Here is a 14,272-nt window from a genome sequence, read left to right as displayed (position 1 = left end):
TTTCCCCCCAACAAACTCACCGAGGAATGTTTCTTGAATGCAAACTAAACTGAACCAAAAATAATCCTTCTACGACCAAGTATGGCACTAAGTACAGCAAAATTGAATACACTTATAGCACGACTTACCCCAGGGGAAAAGTTATATGTAACATGCAACTGTAAGTCCCGGCTGAATAAATGACTACAAAATGAACAATTACTTTTTGTGGGTTAGCGGGTTGGCATGGCCACTTTAGTCAGTTAAACACATTTCAGAAGCTGTTTATTTGCAAATTTCAATCCATTTACAATACTTGCTGGGTTTTTTTCAAGGCCAGGCTACACTGGCATCGCCATAGGCCAGGGCCTAGCACCCTGCCTAACCACTGATGATCAACACCCATTACTATTTGCTGAATCAAGACAGTGAAATGTCATGAGTCCATTTTGATTACAGTTATGCATGTCATAATTTTCCTTCATTCCCCCAAACCTCACCGATTTATACATTATTTTTGTACTACCACAAAACTCATGCAAACAGAACTTTCCTGTATGTAAAAGGAAAATGTACACACTGTTAGGGCTATATTACCAACTCTGGAGTCTTTACCCATTTTTTTAATATGGACTATATAGAAATCCGCTTGTAATAAAAACTGACAACTGTGACAAAAATAAGGATATAATATTAAAAATAAATCAAATGATATACAGTACTGTCATTCTGATACAGAATTTTTACACAGCAATAGTGGTATGTACAAATGACAGGATCAGGCAATCCATCACAACAGACCTTTGGGTTACAGATAAAATTTGAATGACAACTTAATACTGATTTTAACATGGTAACTAGTGTTATGCCAGATTAAAATCAATACATCTTCTTCAAGTGACATTTTCTGGAACATCTCTAACTAGGAGACTTTTGTTAAAACAAAATCTTTATAAAAAGAAAAAAGAAATAAATGTAATATTGTACTGGAAATGTCTTTTTTAAAAAAATCCCAAATCTATAAATCTGGACTAAATTAATTTGACTTCCCATTCTCTCTGTCCTTACACTGGTCAACCGCAGACCTGGCACCCACTTACACAAGCAGGTTCAGTCAAAGTTCAGAAGCAGCCCCATCTCTACTTCCTATAAGAGAAGTTTAGGGTATCTGGTTCAACTACACATTCTTTCCACTGTTTAAGTATCAGGCAAAAAAGCTTGATTCTCATCAGTAATTCTGCCAGCAAGCTCAAGGATATGGATCCTCACTGTAAAATGCTAGAGGGTCAGGGAGGGAAATGCCAAACAATAAAATGGGAGTCTTAAAACTCATTGGGGAATGAAGCAAAGAGACCCCGTGTGTGTGTGTGTGTGTGTGTGTGTGTGTGTGTGTGTGTGTGTGTGTGTGTGTGGTGGGGCAGGGCTGGGGGCAGGGTATGTTTAGGGAAAAAAAATTTCTGTAACAAAATAACAGATTTGTATTCTCTGCACTTTTGTGAAAATGGGTGAGTTATTGGCATTTTTTTAAAAAAAGCCAAATGAAAACACAAACAGGGAAATGAGAACTGTTCCATAATGTCCTGCACTTTATGTTTCTATTCAAAATATAAATCCCCTTTCAATCAAAAAAAAAAAAAAAGTACAACATCATTTAAAAATCAAAGAGGGAAATGTGACTTAGAGAACTGAGGAAGCAATAGCATTTCGTTCTGGCATATTATCTGTTTGACACAATCACAGGTGAACAGGCTTTAGACATTGTGTGGCTGTTCACATTAAAAGCATCTCCTCTAAAGTGATTACTTCCGGGCTAAACAAGTATATCGGTTAAACGAAGTCCGTGAACAGGCCAAGCCGGGCAGGCATGGACACGTGTGATGCATTCTCCGCCCAAAAAACGGAACCTAAAATAAAAAAGAAAACTGAGTTAGAGCAGGAAATGTTAAAAAAACTATTCTTAAGGAATTTCTTTGAATAACAAGTTAGTGTTTATTAAATATTAACTATTCTTCAAACAACAGCATCTATTTTCATGTATTATCCTTTCGCAGCCTTCCAACCATTCTGTGAAGATGGCAAACACTTTAATCACATCCATCTGATAGATGAGAGACGGAGGCACAGAGAGGTTAGGAAATTGCCTGAGGTCACATATCCAGAACTTGAAGCTTGGCTGGCAAGTGGACCTGAAGGACCAAGCATTGAATCAGCAAGCTACACTGTCTTTTACTTTTTCTCATGTAATTCTTTTTTAGAGTGTCCTGCTACTGAAGCTCCTTGAAGAGAACATAACTTTATGGGCACGACCACATGCATACAATAAGCAAATAAAAATTCACTGATGATGAGAAATGTATAAATTCATAGATTTGTGCAAAGATGTGAGGGAGTTCCCTGGCAGTCTAGTGGTTAAGATTTGGTGCTTTCACTGCTGTGGCCTGGGTTCAATCCCTGGTCAGGGAACTGAGATCCTGTAAGCCAACAAAATCAGGGAAGGAGGCAGCCCGATTTGCAGAAATGTAGCAGAGCAAACCCCAGGCAGGAGAGCCAGCAGCAAAAGGTTGCTCTCACCCCAGTTCAGTTGCTGTTCACAGTTCAGTTGCTGTTTCTAAGAACCTGCTTGAACCTGGGTGAAGCTTGAACCAAGCACAGTTCAACCGAACCGAACCAAACCAAGCACAGTTCGGTTGCTGTTTCTAAGAACCTGCTCGAACCTGGGTGAAGCTAGGTTGAGGAGGGTCAACTAGCAACTGGTGTGGTCATTCTCTGTGCCAGGGGCAAGTGAAGGACTCACAAAACACGTATGCTTTCTAGAGGCAAAGAGCAAAACCCACTCTTCCCATAGGAATGGTGCCCCCTCGAGAATCTGCCTGCTTTGCAAGGGATAGGGAGAAACTGTAGGCCTGCAAGTGGTTGCTATTAATGAAATGAGATGGCAAGTTACCCGATTGAGGGTAATATGAGAGAGGACAGCTACTGCAATCTCATGCCTTCAGGGGGTCCTTCCACAGTTGACACACGGCACAGAAATGCATCCTTCCTGCCTCCCAGCTCAGATGCTTCCTTTGGTATCATTCTAGCGCACTTCCTATTCTATTCCACCAAAAGAGGCTGCCCCACACGAGTGATCTATCCTTATAAGAAAATCTTGAGATGCATCTTCCAGATGCTTTTGAAATCATTTCTTTCTGCATCAAACAAAAGGCTGAACAAAAGGCTGTCTGCAGACAGTGGCAGAACCATTCTAACCTTATTTTCAGGTTGAACTGATTGGATGGGTCCAATTCTGTGGGTGTTCAGCAATGGTCAAGGCTAATTATTCTGGGCATTATCTTTGGATGCTACCATGCTCATGTTCTCCTTACCTTTTTCTTTCTTCTTCTCTTCCTCTTTCTTCTTTCCTGCCTTCCATTTCCAAAATGGTTCTGGAAGGGCCAGGGAGATGGTTGAGATCAATAAATACAAAGGGAAGAGTAGGCGGGTGGGGGTGGCACGTGGTGAACAGGCAGGACCATCCCAGTTCCTCTGTCCTTTTGCGAGAGCATTACTTTCAAGGCTCTAAAGGCAGTGTCTACATGGGGGCACATGGCCATCGGTCCCATGCAGACATGGGCTAGAATGGTTCTGTCACTGTGTGCATCAAAGGGTCCACAGAAGGCCGGCTCATTTGTTGCCCCTGAGAATACATCAGAGGGGGTGGGGGCAGCAGGAATGGCTTGGACAATTACAAGTTATTATGTCTCAATTACATGAGACATAATAACTCATGACCTTGACCTAGAGATTTTGAGAGATTCCTTTCACTGAGCCCCAAACTACTGCATGAATCAGTGGGTCTCAGTTTGGGGTGATGCTGCCCCAGGAGACGGCTGGCAATGTCCAGAGCCATTCTTGTGTGTCACAGTGCAGGGAGGGGGCATCTGGTGGATAGAGGCCAAGGGTGTTGCTAAACATCCTACAACTCAGGGGACCCCTCCTATGGCAAAGAGTTGCCTGTTCTCAAATGTCCACAGTGCTGAGGTTGAGAGGAACAAGCACAGGCGGCAAGGAACAAGAGCCTGGAAAAAGTGAGTGCTACCTGTAACAAGCATGTCCAACTGTTACACACGGAGGACACCAACCAGGTGTCTCCTGTTCATTCGTTCAACAGACACTGACTGCGTGTCACCAGCACGTCAGGCCCTGTTTTAGGGACTGAGGATACAGCGAGGAGTCAAACAAGAAAGGCCTCTACCCAAGATGGAGTGTCATATCAGTGACAGACACTCAGTAAGACAGTTTCAGCTACTACGAACTCAAGGCTTCAGTCTGATGCTCTGTGCACCTCGACACTGTGGTCACTCTTGGGCCTGCCATGTGGGTTCTCAGCAGCAAAAGCAGCAGGAAAGAGAAATAACTCGCACTAGCAGCCTGCCACAGGCCAGGCCACAGAAAGGCGTGATGTCTGAGTGCCATGTTAAAGCCGGGTGCCAGATTTCTGCCTCCCTGTGACACGAGCTAAGTGGCTTCCTCTTGAGGTGAAGCAACACACCTGACCGAGGTCATCAAGCCACAGAAGAAACATATCACAGTCAAACCCATCTCCATCCTCTTCAAAATACCACCAGGCCCAGACTCCAGGCCCTGGGAACAAAAGAGAATCTTTTAGTTTTGAGTGCATTAACATTCAGCCTGGTACAAAGGACACACTCAAAAATACATGTGTCAAATGCTTGTCTTCTACCCCAATGCCACCCCAATGTCTGTGACCTCCCTGAGGGGTAAAGAGGTGATCCTCTCAGGTCCTGGGGCTCCACCTTCATCCTAAACCTCTCTGCCTGGCACTGATCAATGTCACCAAACTCAGAAACCAAAGGCTCTTGCCTATGTAGGGTCCCTCTAGGGTCTAGGAAGGGCCCTGGCAAAGTATTCTCAAGGTCAAGTGTTTTTGTGAAAACTTCAAAAATGTCTATTATTCTTTTTCTTACCCAGGGCATCATGATTGTGTAAACATCAACCTAGATTTGCTGCCACTCAATTTAACACAGTGATTAGACTGGCAGGTCCCTTTATACCTGGGTGCCCTTTTCTTATTTTTATTCTTTTTCAAGATCCAGCCTGTGTTTCTCCCTCCCTCATCCGAGCTTTTCTACACTGGATGAGCCTGTAGCAGTTTTCTCCTCCATCTGCATCCTCTCAATCGCACACACTACAATTTCTGACATGGTGAACACCCCATAGATACCTGCCCATTTCTTGACTGGCCCGTTCACTGCTATTTCTACATTCATGTATGGCAAACCTAGCAGCAGTTTGACAGTCACACATGCACAAGAAGGTGTTCACAGAAGATGCATCTTTAGACGTATAAATACAGCCAAGGAGCTAATCATTCAGTACCAACATGACGGCTTACTTTAGGATCAACTATGTACTCAAGCCAATGTTTCTAATACTATAGATTTCCAATCAGCAAATTCTAGGAGTTACCAAGGCAGAAGCTTCAGCACTCGTGAGAAGGCATGATGTCCAACACATTTGCAGCATTTTTAAAGAGAAACAGTGCTGATAAGAAACCAAAATAGTATTTGTGCTATCTCTCAAAACAGAGTCAATTGTGTTAAAGAAGGAAACACAATGGGATACTTGAGGAAAAGCTGAGTCACGTGACATAAAAAGCACTGGCCCAATAATTTTTTTCCTCATTAAAACCAGTTTTCTTACCACTTTATCAATAGAAGTTCATAGTTCAAAAAAGTCAAATGGTATGAGTGCATAAAATAAAAATGACGAATCCCACACTGCCACAGTTTCTGGTTTTAATAGCTCTGATGAGTGCCACTGTGTGGTTTCTTGTCATTTTTTTTTTGTCTTTTGGGAATAGGCACATATGCTCATGGTTTCCCAGGTGGCCCTACTGGTAAAGAATCTGCCTGCCAGTGCAGAAGATGTAAGGGATGTGGGTTCAACCCCTGGGTCGGGAAGAGCCCCTAGAGAAGGAAATGGCAACCCACTCCAGTATTCTTGCCTGGAGAATCCCATGAATGAGGAAGCTGGCAGGCTACAGTCACAATGTCGCCAAGAGTCGGACACGACTGAAGCAACTTGACACAGTACATATATTCTCAGGACCCTAAATGTACAATTATTGATCTGTTCCCCTCCTGTGAGCATCACGTTAACCTGGGGCCTGTGCTGACGGAAGTGGACCCGACACAGACCTGGGCCTCCCACTGCACAGCGTCCCCAGAAAAAATAAAGAAAACCAGGGAATGATGGGCCAGCCTCCTTGGTTGTATGGAACTGGACTTGAGTTGGGGAACCTTGAGTCTCTGGGACTAGAGGAGCATAAAAGATATGCAAGAAATGGAGCGGTAGTTTCTACGGGTCAAAGGGCCCCCCGACACACACACATCCTGACAATCGTGTGGCAGCCACCAGCACCTGTGTGGATGGTGGCAGAAGCTGTGTGCTTGGGTGGCTGACGAGTTCCCTAGAGGTGAAGATGCGGCACCTCCTATGCTATGTGTTGTAAGGCTAAGTAAGTGAAGCATCAGACAGTGGTGCTCACCTGTAAGGCTAAGTAAGTGAAGCATCAGACAGTGGTGCTCACCTGGCGTGACTCCAGCCCCCTGCAACGCCCGGTGGGACATCTAGAGGCCATTCTGGAGGTCACAACTCGGATGAGGTGCGACGGTATCTAGCGGGTAGAGACTAGGGACGCTAGTAAACATCCTACAATGCCCAGGGCCACCCCCACAACAAAGAGCCATCCCGTCTAAAATGTCAGAAGAGCCCAGGCTCAGAAGTCCTGTTGTTAACTGGAAATTATTTTCTTCAGAAAAGGAAAATGGATTAATCAAGTTTTAAAGTGCAGCTCAAAAACAAAAATAAAAAACCAAAGCAAGCGCTAAAAAAATGTTAACATAAAAAATGGAGCAAAATTTAAAAATAAGATTAATTTTTTGAAGGAAATATAGATTAAATTTAATATTTTAATAAAATAATAAGGAATTAAAGTACTCATCACATAAACTTCTAAAGCCCGTGAGTAAACAGTATAGGATGGACATGACTAATCTTTGTAAGCTCTGTTAATAAAAGTGTGGGTACTAATAGGAACTAGTGTTTCTTAAACTGGAGAAGGCAATAAACAGCAAAGTATTCCCAGTAGATATGTGATTTAATAATGCACTCTGAATTATTAAAAATGAGTTGTTAAAAAAAATCAATACACGTTATAACTACTATCTACCTAAAAATGTGTTTAGAAAGCACGCATCCTATTCCTTTCAAGTAGACTTATATTTTATTCTATTTTTGAATGATCAAATGTGAAGTTAAAAACTTTACAATTACAAAATTGTAGCCTAGCAGTGTCTAAACTGTCTAATTGATACATCAGAAACAAAATAGTAAAAATTAAAAAAAAAAACAAAATAGTAAAATGAATTCAATAGTTTCTACCTATAGGTCTTAATTTCATTCATCAAATACTGTTCACTTTATCCAAATAAATATCAGTGGCTAATGTCTAAGTCAAACTAGAATGGAAAGTTTAAAATTAGAGCAGGTATAGTCCTCACCTATTCATAGTCTTGTGCTTCTAATACACCAGTCCCTGTGACCACAATCAGAGTTTATCTATTTTTTTTTTTAGAAGGCAAAAAGAAAATGGAGGGGGGAAGGTAATGAACACATTCTATTTAAAAGAACTTTTATACAGCGTCCATCTTTATTTTTACTATCTACTAATGAACTGCAAAACTTTAGAGTAGAGTCTCACCAGGACATATTTATTTTAAAATGGGGTTTTTTTTTTTTAAGTTGCTTTGAATAGAATATAGCTGAAAGATACTCTGGAAGAACTAGGTTTTCATCAGGATAAGTTAATTTCACTCAGAACAAGTAACAACTCTGGGACAAGAACTAGGTTATTGAAATGACTTATGAAAAAGTATTTTCCAGACAGTAAAATAACCAATATGAACAGCATTGAGGTCTAAAAACATGGTTCAAGTGGTTATCTGAATGGGGGTAAGTTCAGATCTGACATTAACATCTTTTTTCAGTACTTTCAGTTCTTTTATCACTTAATTTTACTATGAAAACCATAATCTGTTATCTTAGACTTTATTATCATAAGTGTGATTAAAAACACAGCACAGAGATGCTCCTGGGTTTATGGCAGGAGAATGATTTTGTTTTCTTTCAAAACTGACTTTGCGCTAAACCTGAACTAGAAACTATAGGAACCAGGAAAATAGAATCTGGTTCTCTTGTCAAAATATCTCAGTATTTGGAAACCTCATCAGAACAACAGGATGAGGCAGATTTCAACTCTGGACTATTATGTGTCACCTCAGGGAGCATCTTCCCTACACAAACCCATCTGGGTTAGCTGCACTGAAAAACAGTTCAAATTAAACACGACCACAGCTTTCACTGAAGTAGATCCCAGTGGAGTGACGGACAGAGCAAAACTCAGAGCCTGTTCTCTGACCTATCACCTGGGACCTCAGCCACATACTGAGCCCCTGTGAGGCTGAATGCTGTGCAGAGGATGGGAGAAAACCAAACCTTACTTCACAGACTTGTATTAAATGAGAAACACATCCACAACATTTAGTATCATATCGAGGATCTGGTGCACCAGGGCATACAACAAGTAGCAACTGCTATTTGTACAAAAATAGTTACCCAGAATGTGCCATTCTTGACTCATTTTAGCAAACCAGCTGGGGTACCCGAGGTTATACTAACAATGTACAAAGACAACTAATTCTGAAAGAACAGTGAATTAAGAGTCAACTTTGAAGCGACAGCGACTCCCACGGACAAAAGACAACTCGTGTTGGATAAGGCTGATGAAAAAAACTGAGACCAGTGCCAAAGGCGGCTGGGCAGGCTTCACCTCCCTACCCCAACCCCCACAAGGGGAATGGGGTTAGTGGTTTGGCACAGAACCAGACAACTAACAGTTTTGAAACCTTTCCTGTCTCAAAATGGCCAGGAATAAAAGGTGCATATCATGCTTACAAACGACAGCACCGGCTCAAGAGTGGTACCAATGCAACAGGAAGTGTTTCTCAAGGAAACCACAGGAGAGCCCAAGGCCATCTTCAGATGGGTCGAAACAACCAGGGTCCCCACTGCAGCACACTGAGTGAAACCCCAACTTATTTCCTTATTTCATTCAGATAGAGTCAAAACCTTAGCTGTTATCTGTGACTGTGAAGTATGGGAAAGATACTTGGCTCCATTTCAGTTTTAAACCCTAAGCCACACGTGGGGAAAAGAAGGCGGCAGAAGGCAGAATTCAGTTTGCTTTGAGAACATTTGACCTGTCTTTAGAGGATGTGATGGGTAGAGAAAGAACACTGCAGAGGACTGAACTCCCCTTCAACAAGCCCCCAGGCCTGGGACATGCCCTCACGCACACACATATCGCTCCCTACCCACCCCTGCACCCTGGACCCCATGTAGCTGCTGGTAAGTGAGGATGTACTGACGGCACAAGAAGAGCATCTGCCGCCTGGCACCCCTGGGGGATTTGGCTGGACCCATACTGGGTTTCAAACGTTTTGTATCTGAAGGACACTCATTCTCCAGGCGCCACAAACTTCTCTGCTCCCTCCTACCTGCCACCCACCCACTTCAGGGAGTCCCACACGGCTCCCTGGCCCCTGCAGACAGGAGGGTCTGCAACGCCTGAGGACACAACCTCTGCAGCCCCATCTGATCCTGCCTCACTCCTGCCACTTCCTGTCAATAACTTTCCAAAAATGGTGTTCAGGTCATTGTGATATTGAGCTGTTAGATAGTAAAATAAATTGGGAAGGTAAACATCATGAATCTCCAGGGTTGTGAACATTGCATCCTGTGGAGAGAGTCAAAATGTAGGACTTTCAAGTTAAGAAACAAGCGTGATTGCATCATGGATCATTTTCTGCAAACCCAAAGCACAAACTCATGTGCTTCTGCCTTTTCAGTAGGTCTGACATTAAAACTGTTTTCAAGAGCTTTCCTATTCTGATTTCAGCAAAGAAGTATACACAGTATTTTATATATATACATACATATATGTATATAATATAAATGGTAATATATATATAAATGGTCTTTTAGGATATAAAATATATTCATACACCCAAAAGTAATATATATTTATATTCTTAAACTGTAAAGCAAAATTCAGTGTTTCAAATTATTTTTATGAAATGTTTCTAATGCCATGAGAACAAAGATATGTGAACAATCAGTTAAATAAGGATGGTAAGAATACACTTCTCTCAGATGGAGAGGAGAATGGAAGAGGTTTTCCACTTCATCTTCTCTGATTTCCAATTTCTAGCACATTTCATGTCATAGAGGCCTTGCTTGAAGCTGAGTAACTGAAATGTAAGAGAACAAACAGGAACACATATATACTAACTTTACGAGTCATCGGATGGCAACTGTCTCCCACTTTGCCCATCGGTGTGCAAATCCGTATGCTCTTAACCCAGATACTAACAGCACAGCACATGCCTCCACCACACTGGGGGTCCCTGTCGCAGGCCTGAAATGTAATAAGCAAACAGATAAATAAAGATAATCAGAACGGCTCAGGCTAAAATTAGCGGTAAAAAAAAGAAGCTCTTATAATATCTCACAGCTATGATTTTAATAATCTTACATGTTAAAAAAAACTGTAATCATTTATTTGAACATATTTACAATAAAATCTGATCAGAGATTTTCCCACTTGGTGAAAAAAAAAAAGCCTAAATAATGGCCCACACAATATGAAAATTATAAACCCCAACACTTAAAAAAAAAATCAGCTCTCTTTTTCTAGTGCTTTATGGATGAAACAGCTTTGAACTTGAAGTTTATACTGGTCTTTTACCATACATGGCCATTAGGAAATACATAAACCGAATCACAAGATTTTATAACTATTAACTCTAGAATAAAGTGGGCCCAATTTAAAAAAGAGATTTAAATGGTCTCTAAATCTATCATGAAATGCTCCAGATCCATAAAAATACTGATGTAAATTTAAAAGTATAACTCATTTTCTCTTTCAAATATTTGCATTTTGGTTCACGAGATTTGACGTTTCTCACACCTCTGACTTGATTTTCACCATTTCCTTTTGAAAGAAAGAAATTTCATAGGCTGAAAATGGGCAGACCAAAACTTTTGCCTTATGTTACCCTTTTTTTTCTCAGGTGAGTAACTTGCAAAAAAGGACATTATTGGCTTAGGGTATACATATGTGTACAATATAAGATTAAACTATTCTGAGATCCATCAGATTTAGAAATGCAAGTGACAGATGCAGTTATCAACAGTGAACACTCAAAACACTTGTTCCTAATATAAAAAGTGTAAACACATATAATCAAAGAATCAACTATGGAGGAATTTCCTCACTTGACTAAATAGAAGTAAATAATGAAGTGTAAACTTATTTGCATGAAAATAGATCCAAAGAACTATTGTTCTTTCCTAGAACCATCCATAAATAGGATGCTTTGTTTGAATGGTGTTCAGTAATCTGTTGTTAGTGTTAAGGTGAGAACATCCTATACTATACGTACTTCTTACATAGAAGCTAAGAAATCTATAATTTAGACAAATTTAAGCACAGATTTAATGCAAACAACTAAGATACTTCTTCAGAGTTCTTAGTTTTGGGGACAGCTATAACTTCTCAAAACACAAATATATGGGGATACAAGATCTTATTCATTATTTTTTTCATTAAAGTAATCAGCCATATTGTTTTAGAGTTATTTATTTCCCTCATTAGAATTTTTTCTTGGGCTATTTAAAACAAGTATTGGATAAAAACTGTAATTTTCATCTTGGGATGTTTGGACATTTATAGGAAAGTATAAAAACAGTTCCATTTTTCCAGTTTTTATCTGAACATCAGAAATTACACATACGTACCCATTACATTCCATAAATGAGATGTTTACTATACGATCTTTTTCAATAGTTTTAACAAATCTATGTGGACATATAAATCAATTCAAAAATAACCACATTACTACTCCCCCAAAAGTAAATATTTAAGGTGGAGGTTTTAGGAAATATTTTATTTCAACAGATGCTCAAGACCAGGAATTCTGAAGTCCCACTAGCTCTTTTAACAAGACAATCAAAATCCAGCCAAAATCTCTGAAATTTCAATCAATCACTTGGATTTTAAACATCCTAGAGATGACATATCTAGATAAGTTACTAGGTTTTTCATTTGACTCCAGATGGTCCCTGTCATGGAAACATAACTGTATTTCTTTATTGCCATGCTGTTTTAGAGAAATTTTAAAGATTCTTTTATTTTCTAGCAGTGTTTTGCAACAAGGAAAACAACACATAGAATCGTATAAGGCCAGTTTAAACTTTAACAGATAAACATTCAATGTGATAAGATTTCACTTTGTAACAAAAAAGATTCAGTTCTTGGAAATACTTACAAAGACTTGCATAGGTTTATATATTTTTAATTAGACAGCTGTTTCTTAATGCCCTTCATCTTTAACCCACTGCAAATCTATTCAACTGGTGTTGTCTTGTGAATGGAACAAAAAGATACTTATATTACAAAGGAATTTGGGGCTCAGAGGATTAGGAGAAATTTAAAGAGCCAGCAGGGGAAGATGGGGAAAAACCAATCAGATTTCAATTCTCATGTATTAGAAAGACCTGTAGAAACTTTTTTTCAACCACATGGACTGACAAAGCTATTCAAATACATCTATATCTGTAAATACCTCTACAAACCATACTAATAAATATCACAATGCTTATTAATTAAGTGTCTCTTGGCCATAACCCAAATATCTATTGGTTGTAACCAAATACTGTTATAATACAAGGACTTTCAATGTGCTATAAGCACATGGGGACAATAGTGCTTAATTTTCTCAAAACAATGACACTTTCCTTAAATTTAAATGGTATTTCATTCTCTGTGTACTATCATTTCAAACATAAAAGTTTTTTCTTTAAACCCTATTATGTGAACTTGGATATTTGAAATAATTTAATGGGGGTGTAAAATACTTTCAGACTTAGAAGAGTTGAACAGTCAGGAAATGGTAGCGATTCTGCATTGTTGGCATAAAGTAGACATTTTCATTTTGTGCTCTAAAGTTATCCTTCGGATCCACACAAAGAAAATTGTTGGTGAACCTAGGAGAGAACTGAACTAGTTCCTGCTTCCACAAATGATGACATCTCTCTAAACTGAAATATCTACAGGATTACCTCCTCCACAACTAAGGCAAAGCACTGTAGGTGCTTTATCAGGAACAGGAGACGGAAAACTTTTATAAGGAGAAGCTCAGGACGTTGGCGGGGGGGAAATGAAAAACGCTGGAACTCAGAAGAAAGGACCCACGTTGCTTTTCAAAAGTGCACTCATGACCTTGAACCAAGTTATTTCAAAGGGATTTTGTAGAGGATGCTTTGGGGAGCAAACTCCTCAACCGCAGAATTAAGTCTCCCAGGATCTGGGGGTACTGGTCTTGCCCCTTTGCATTTTAAAGCACTTAAATTTTAAGGACAGAGGCTGGAAAAGCCGGGGGAAAGTGCTTTAGAAAACTGCCAAAGGAAACTTCTTTCAACTTAGAGAAAAAAAAAGACCAAACACGAGGACAGAGGGGCAGGCAAGCGTGAGAAGGTGGTGGGGAGCGACTGTGGTCACTTCTTCCAGGGAGCGCCCGATGTCCTGGCCGCCCGCTGCCTAGGGATCAGGGCGCTTTTCCAGGTGCTCCAAGGGGCGAGTGGGGCAGGTGTCCCGGTCCGGGATAACCCTCCCGTGCCCCCACCTCCCGGTCGCGGTCCCCACTCCGTCTCCCGCCCCCACGACCCCGCGGCACGAGGAGGGCGCGCATCCCGGGTGGACAGGTGCGCCCCGGCCGCTTACCCCGGTGATGACCGCGGCGTCGCCGGCGGGAGGTGTGAGCAGCGGCGGCAGCAGCAGCAGTAGGAGCAGCAGGCGGGCGCAGCGCGGGCTTCTCATGGCGCCCTCGGGCCTGGGCGGCTGTTGGGGGGCCGTTGGGGACGCACGGGCTGGAGCGCGGAACGCAGAGCGCCGGGCGGGCCACTCGCGCGACGGTGCCGGCGGTTATAAAGGCGAGCCCCGCCGTGACTCACGCAGCCGCCCGGCCGGCCGCACGCGCGGGGGGCATGGCGCGGGCACACCCCCGCGCCCACCCGCCTGCCCGGGCTCCGCTCGCGGCGGGGACTGCTGGCGTCCCTGCCGCGCACGTGTCGCCGTAGTCCCGGGCGCCCCCACTCGGGGCGCTACGCC

The 14,272-nt window shown here is 41.7% G+C and overlaps 1 protein-coding gene across 2 annotated transcripts; it reads right to left on the bottom strand.

Annotated features, from left to right (window-relative positions):
- Positions 1 to 247: 247 nt before the first annotated feature.
- PROK2 (prokineticin 2) lies at positions 248 to 14,049 on the bottom strand. Of its 2 annotated transcripts, XM_060402191.1 has the most exons (4): positions 13,886 to 14,049; positions 10,394 to 10,519; positions 3,345 to 3,404; positions 248 to 1,883 (listed from the first exon to the last, which is right to left on the bottom strand). In XM_060402191.1, exons 1-4 carry the CDS (start codon positions 13,979 to 13,981, stop codon positions 1,779 to 1,781), a joined length of 387 nt encoding a protein of 128 aa, XP_060258174.1. In that variant the 5' UTR covers positions 13,982 to 14,049; the 3' UTR covers positions 248 to 1,778. The 2 variants fall into 2 exon arrangements, with proteins under 2 accessions (XP_060258174.1, XP_027813728.1); XM_027957927.3 differs by lacking the exon at positions 3,345 to 3,404.
- Positions 14,050 to 14,272: the final 223 nt, after the last annotated feature.

Source organism: Ovis aries, chromosome 19 (genome assembly GCF_016772045.2).
Source record: "Ovis aries strain OAR_USU_Benz2616 breed Rambouillet chromosome 19, ARS-UI_Ramb_v3.0, whole genome shotgun sequence".
NCBI classification, from domain to species: domain Eukaryota; kingdom Metazoa; phylum Chordata; class Mammalia; order Artiodactyla; family Bovidae; genus Ovis; species Ovis aries.
Note: the sequence above shows the minus strand (reverse complement) of the source record. Positions and strands in the feature narration are given on the sequence as shown.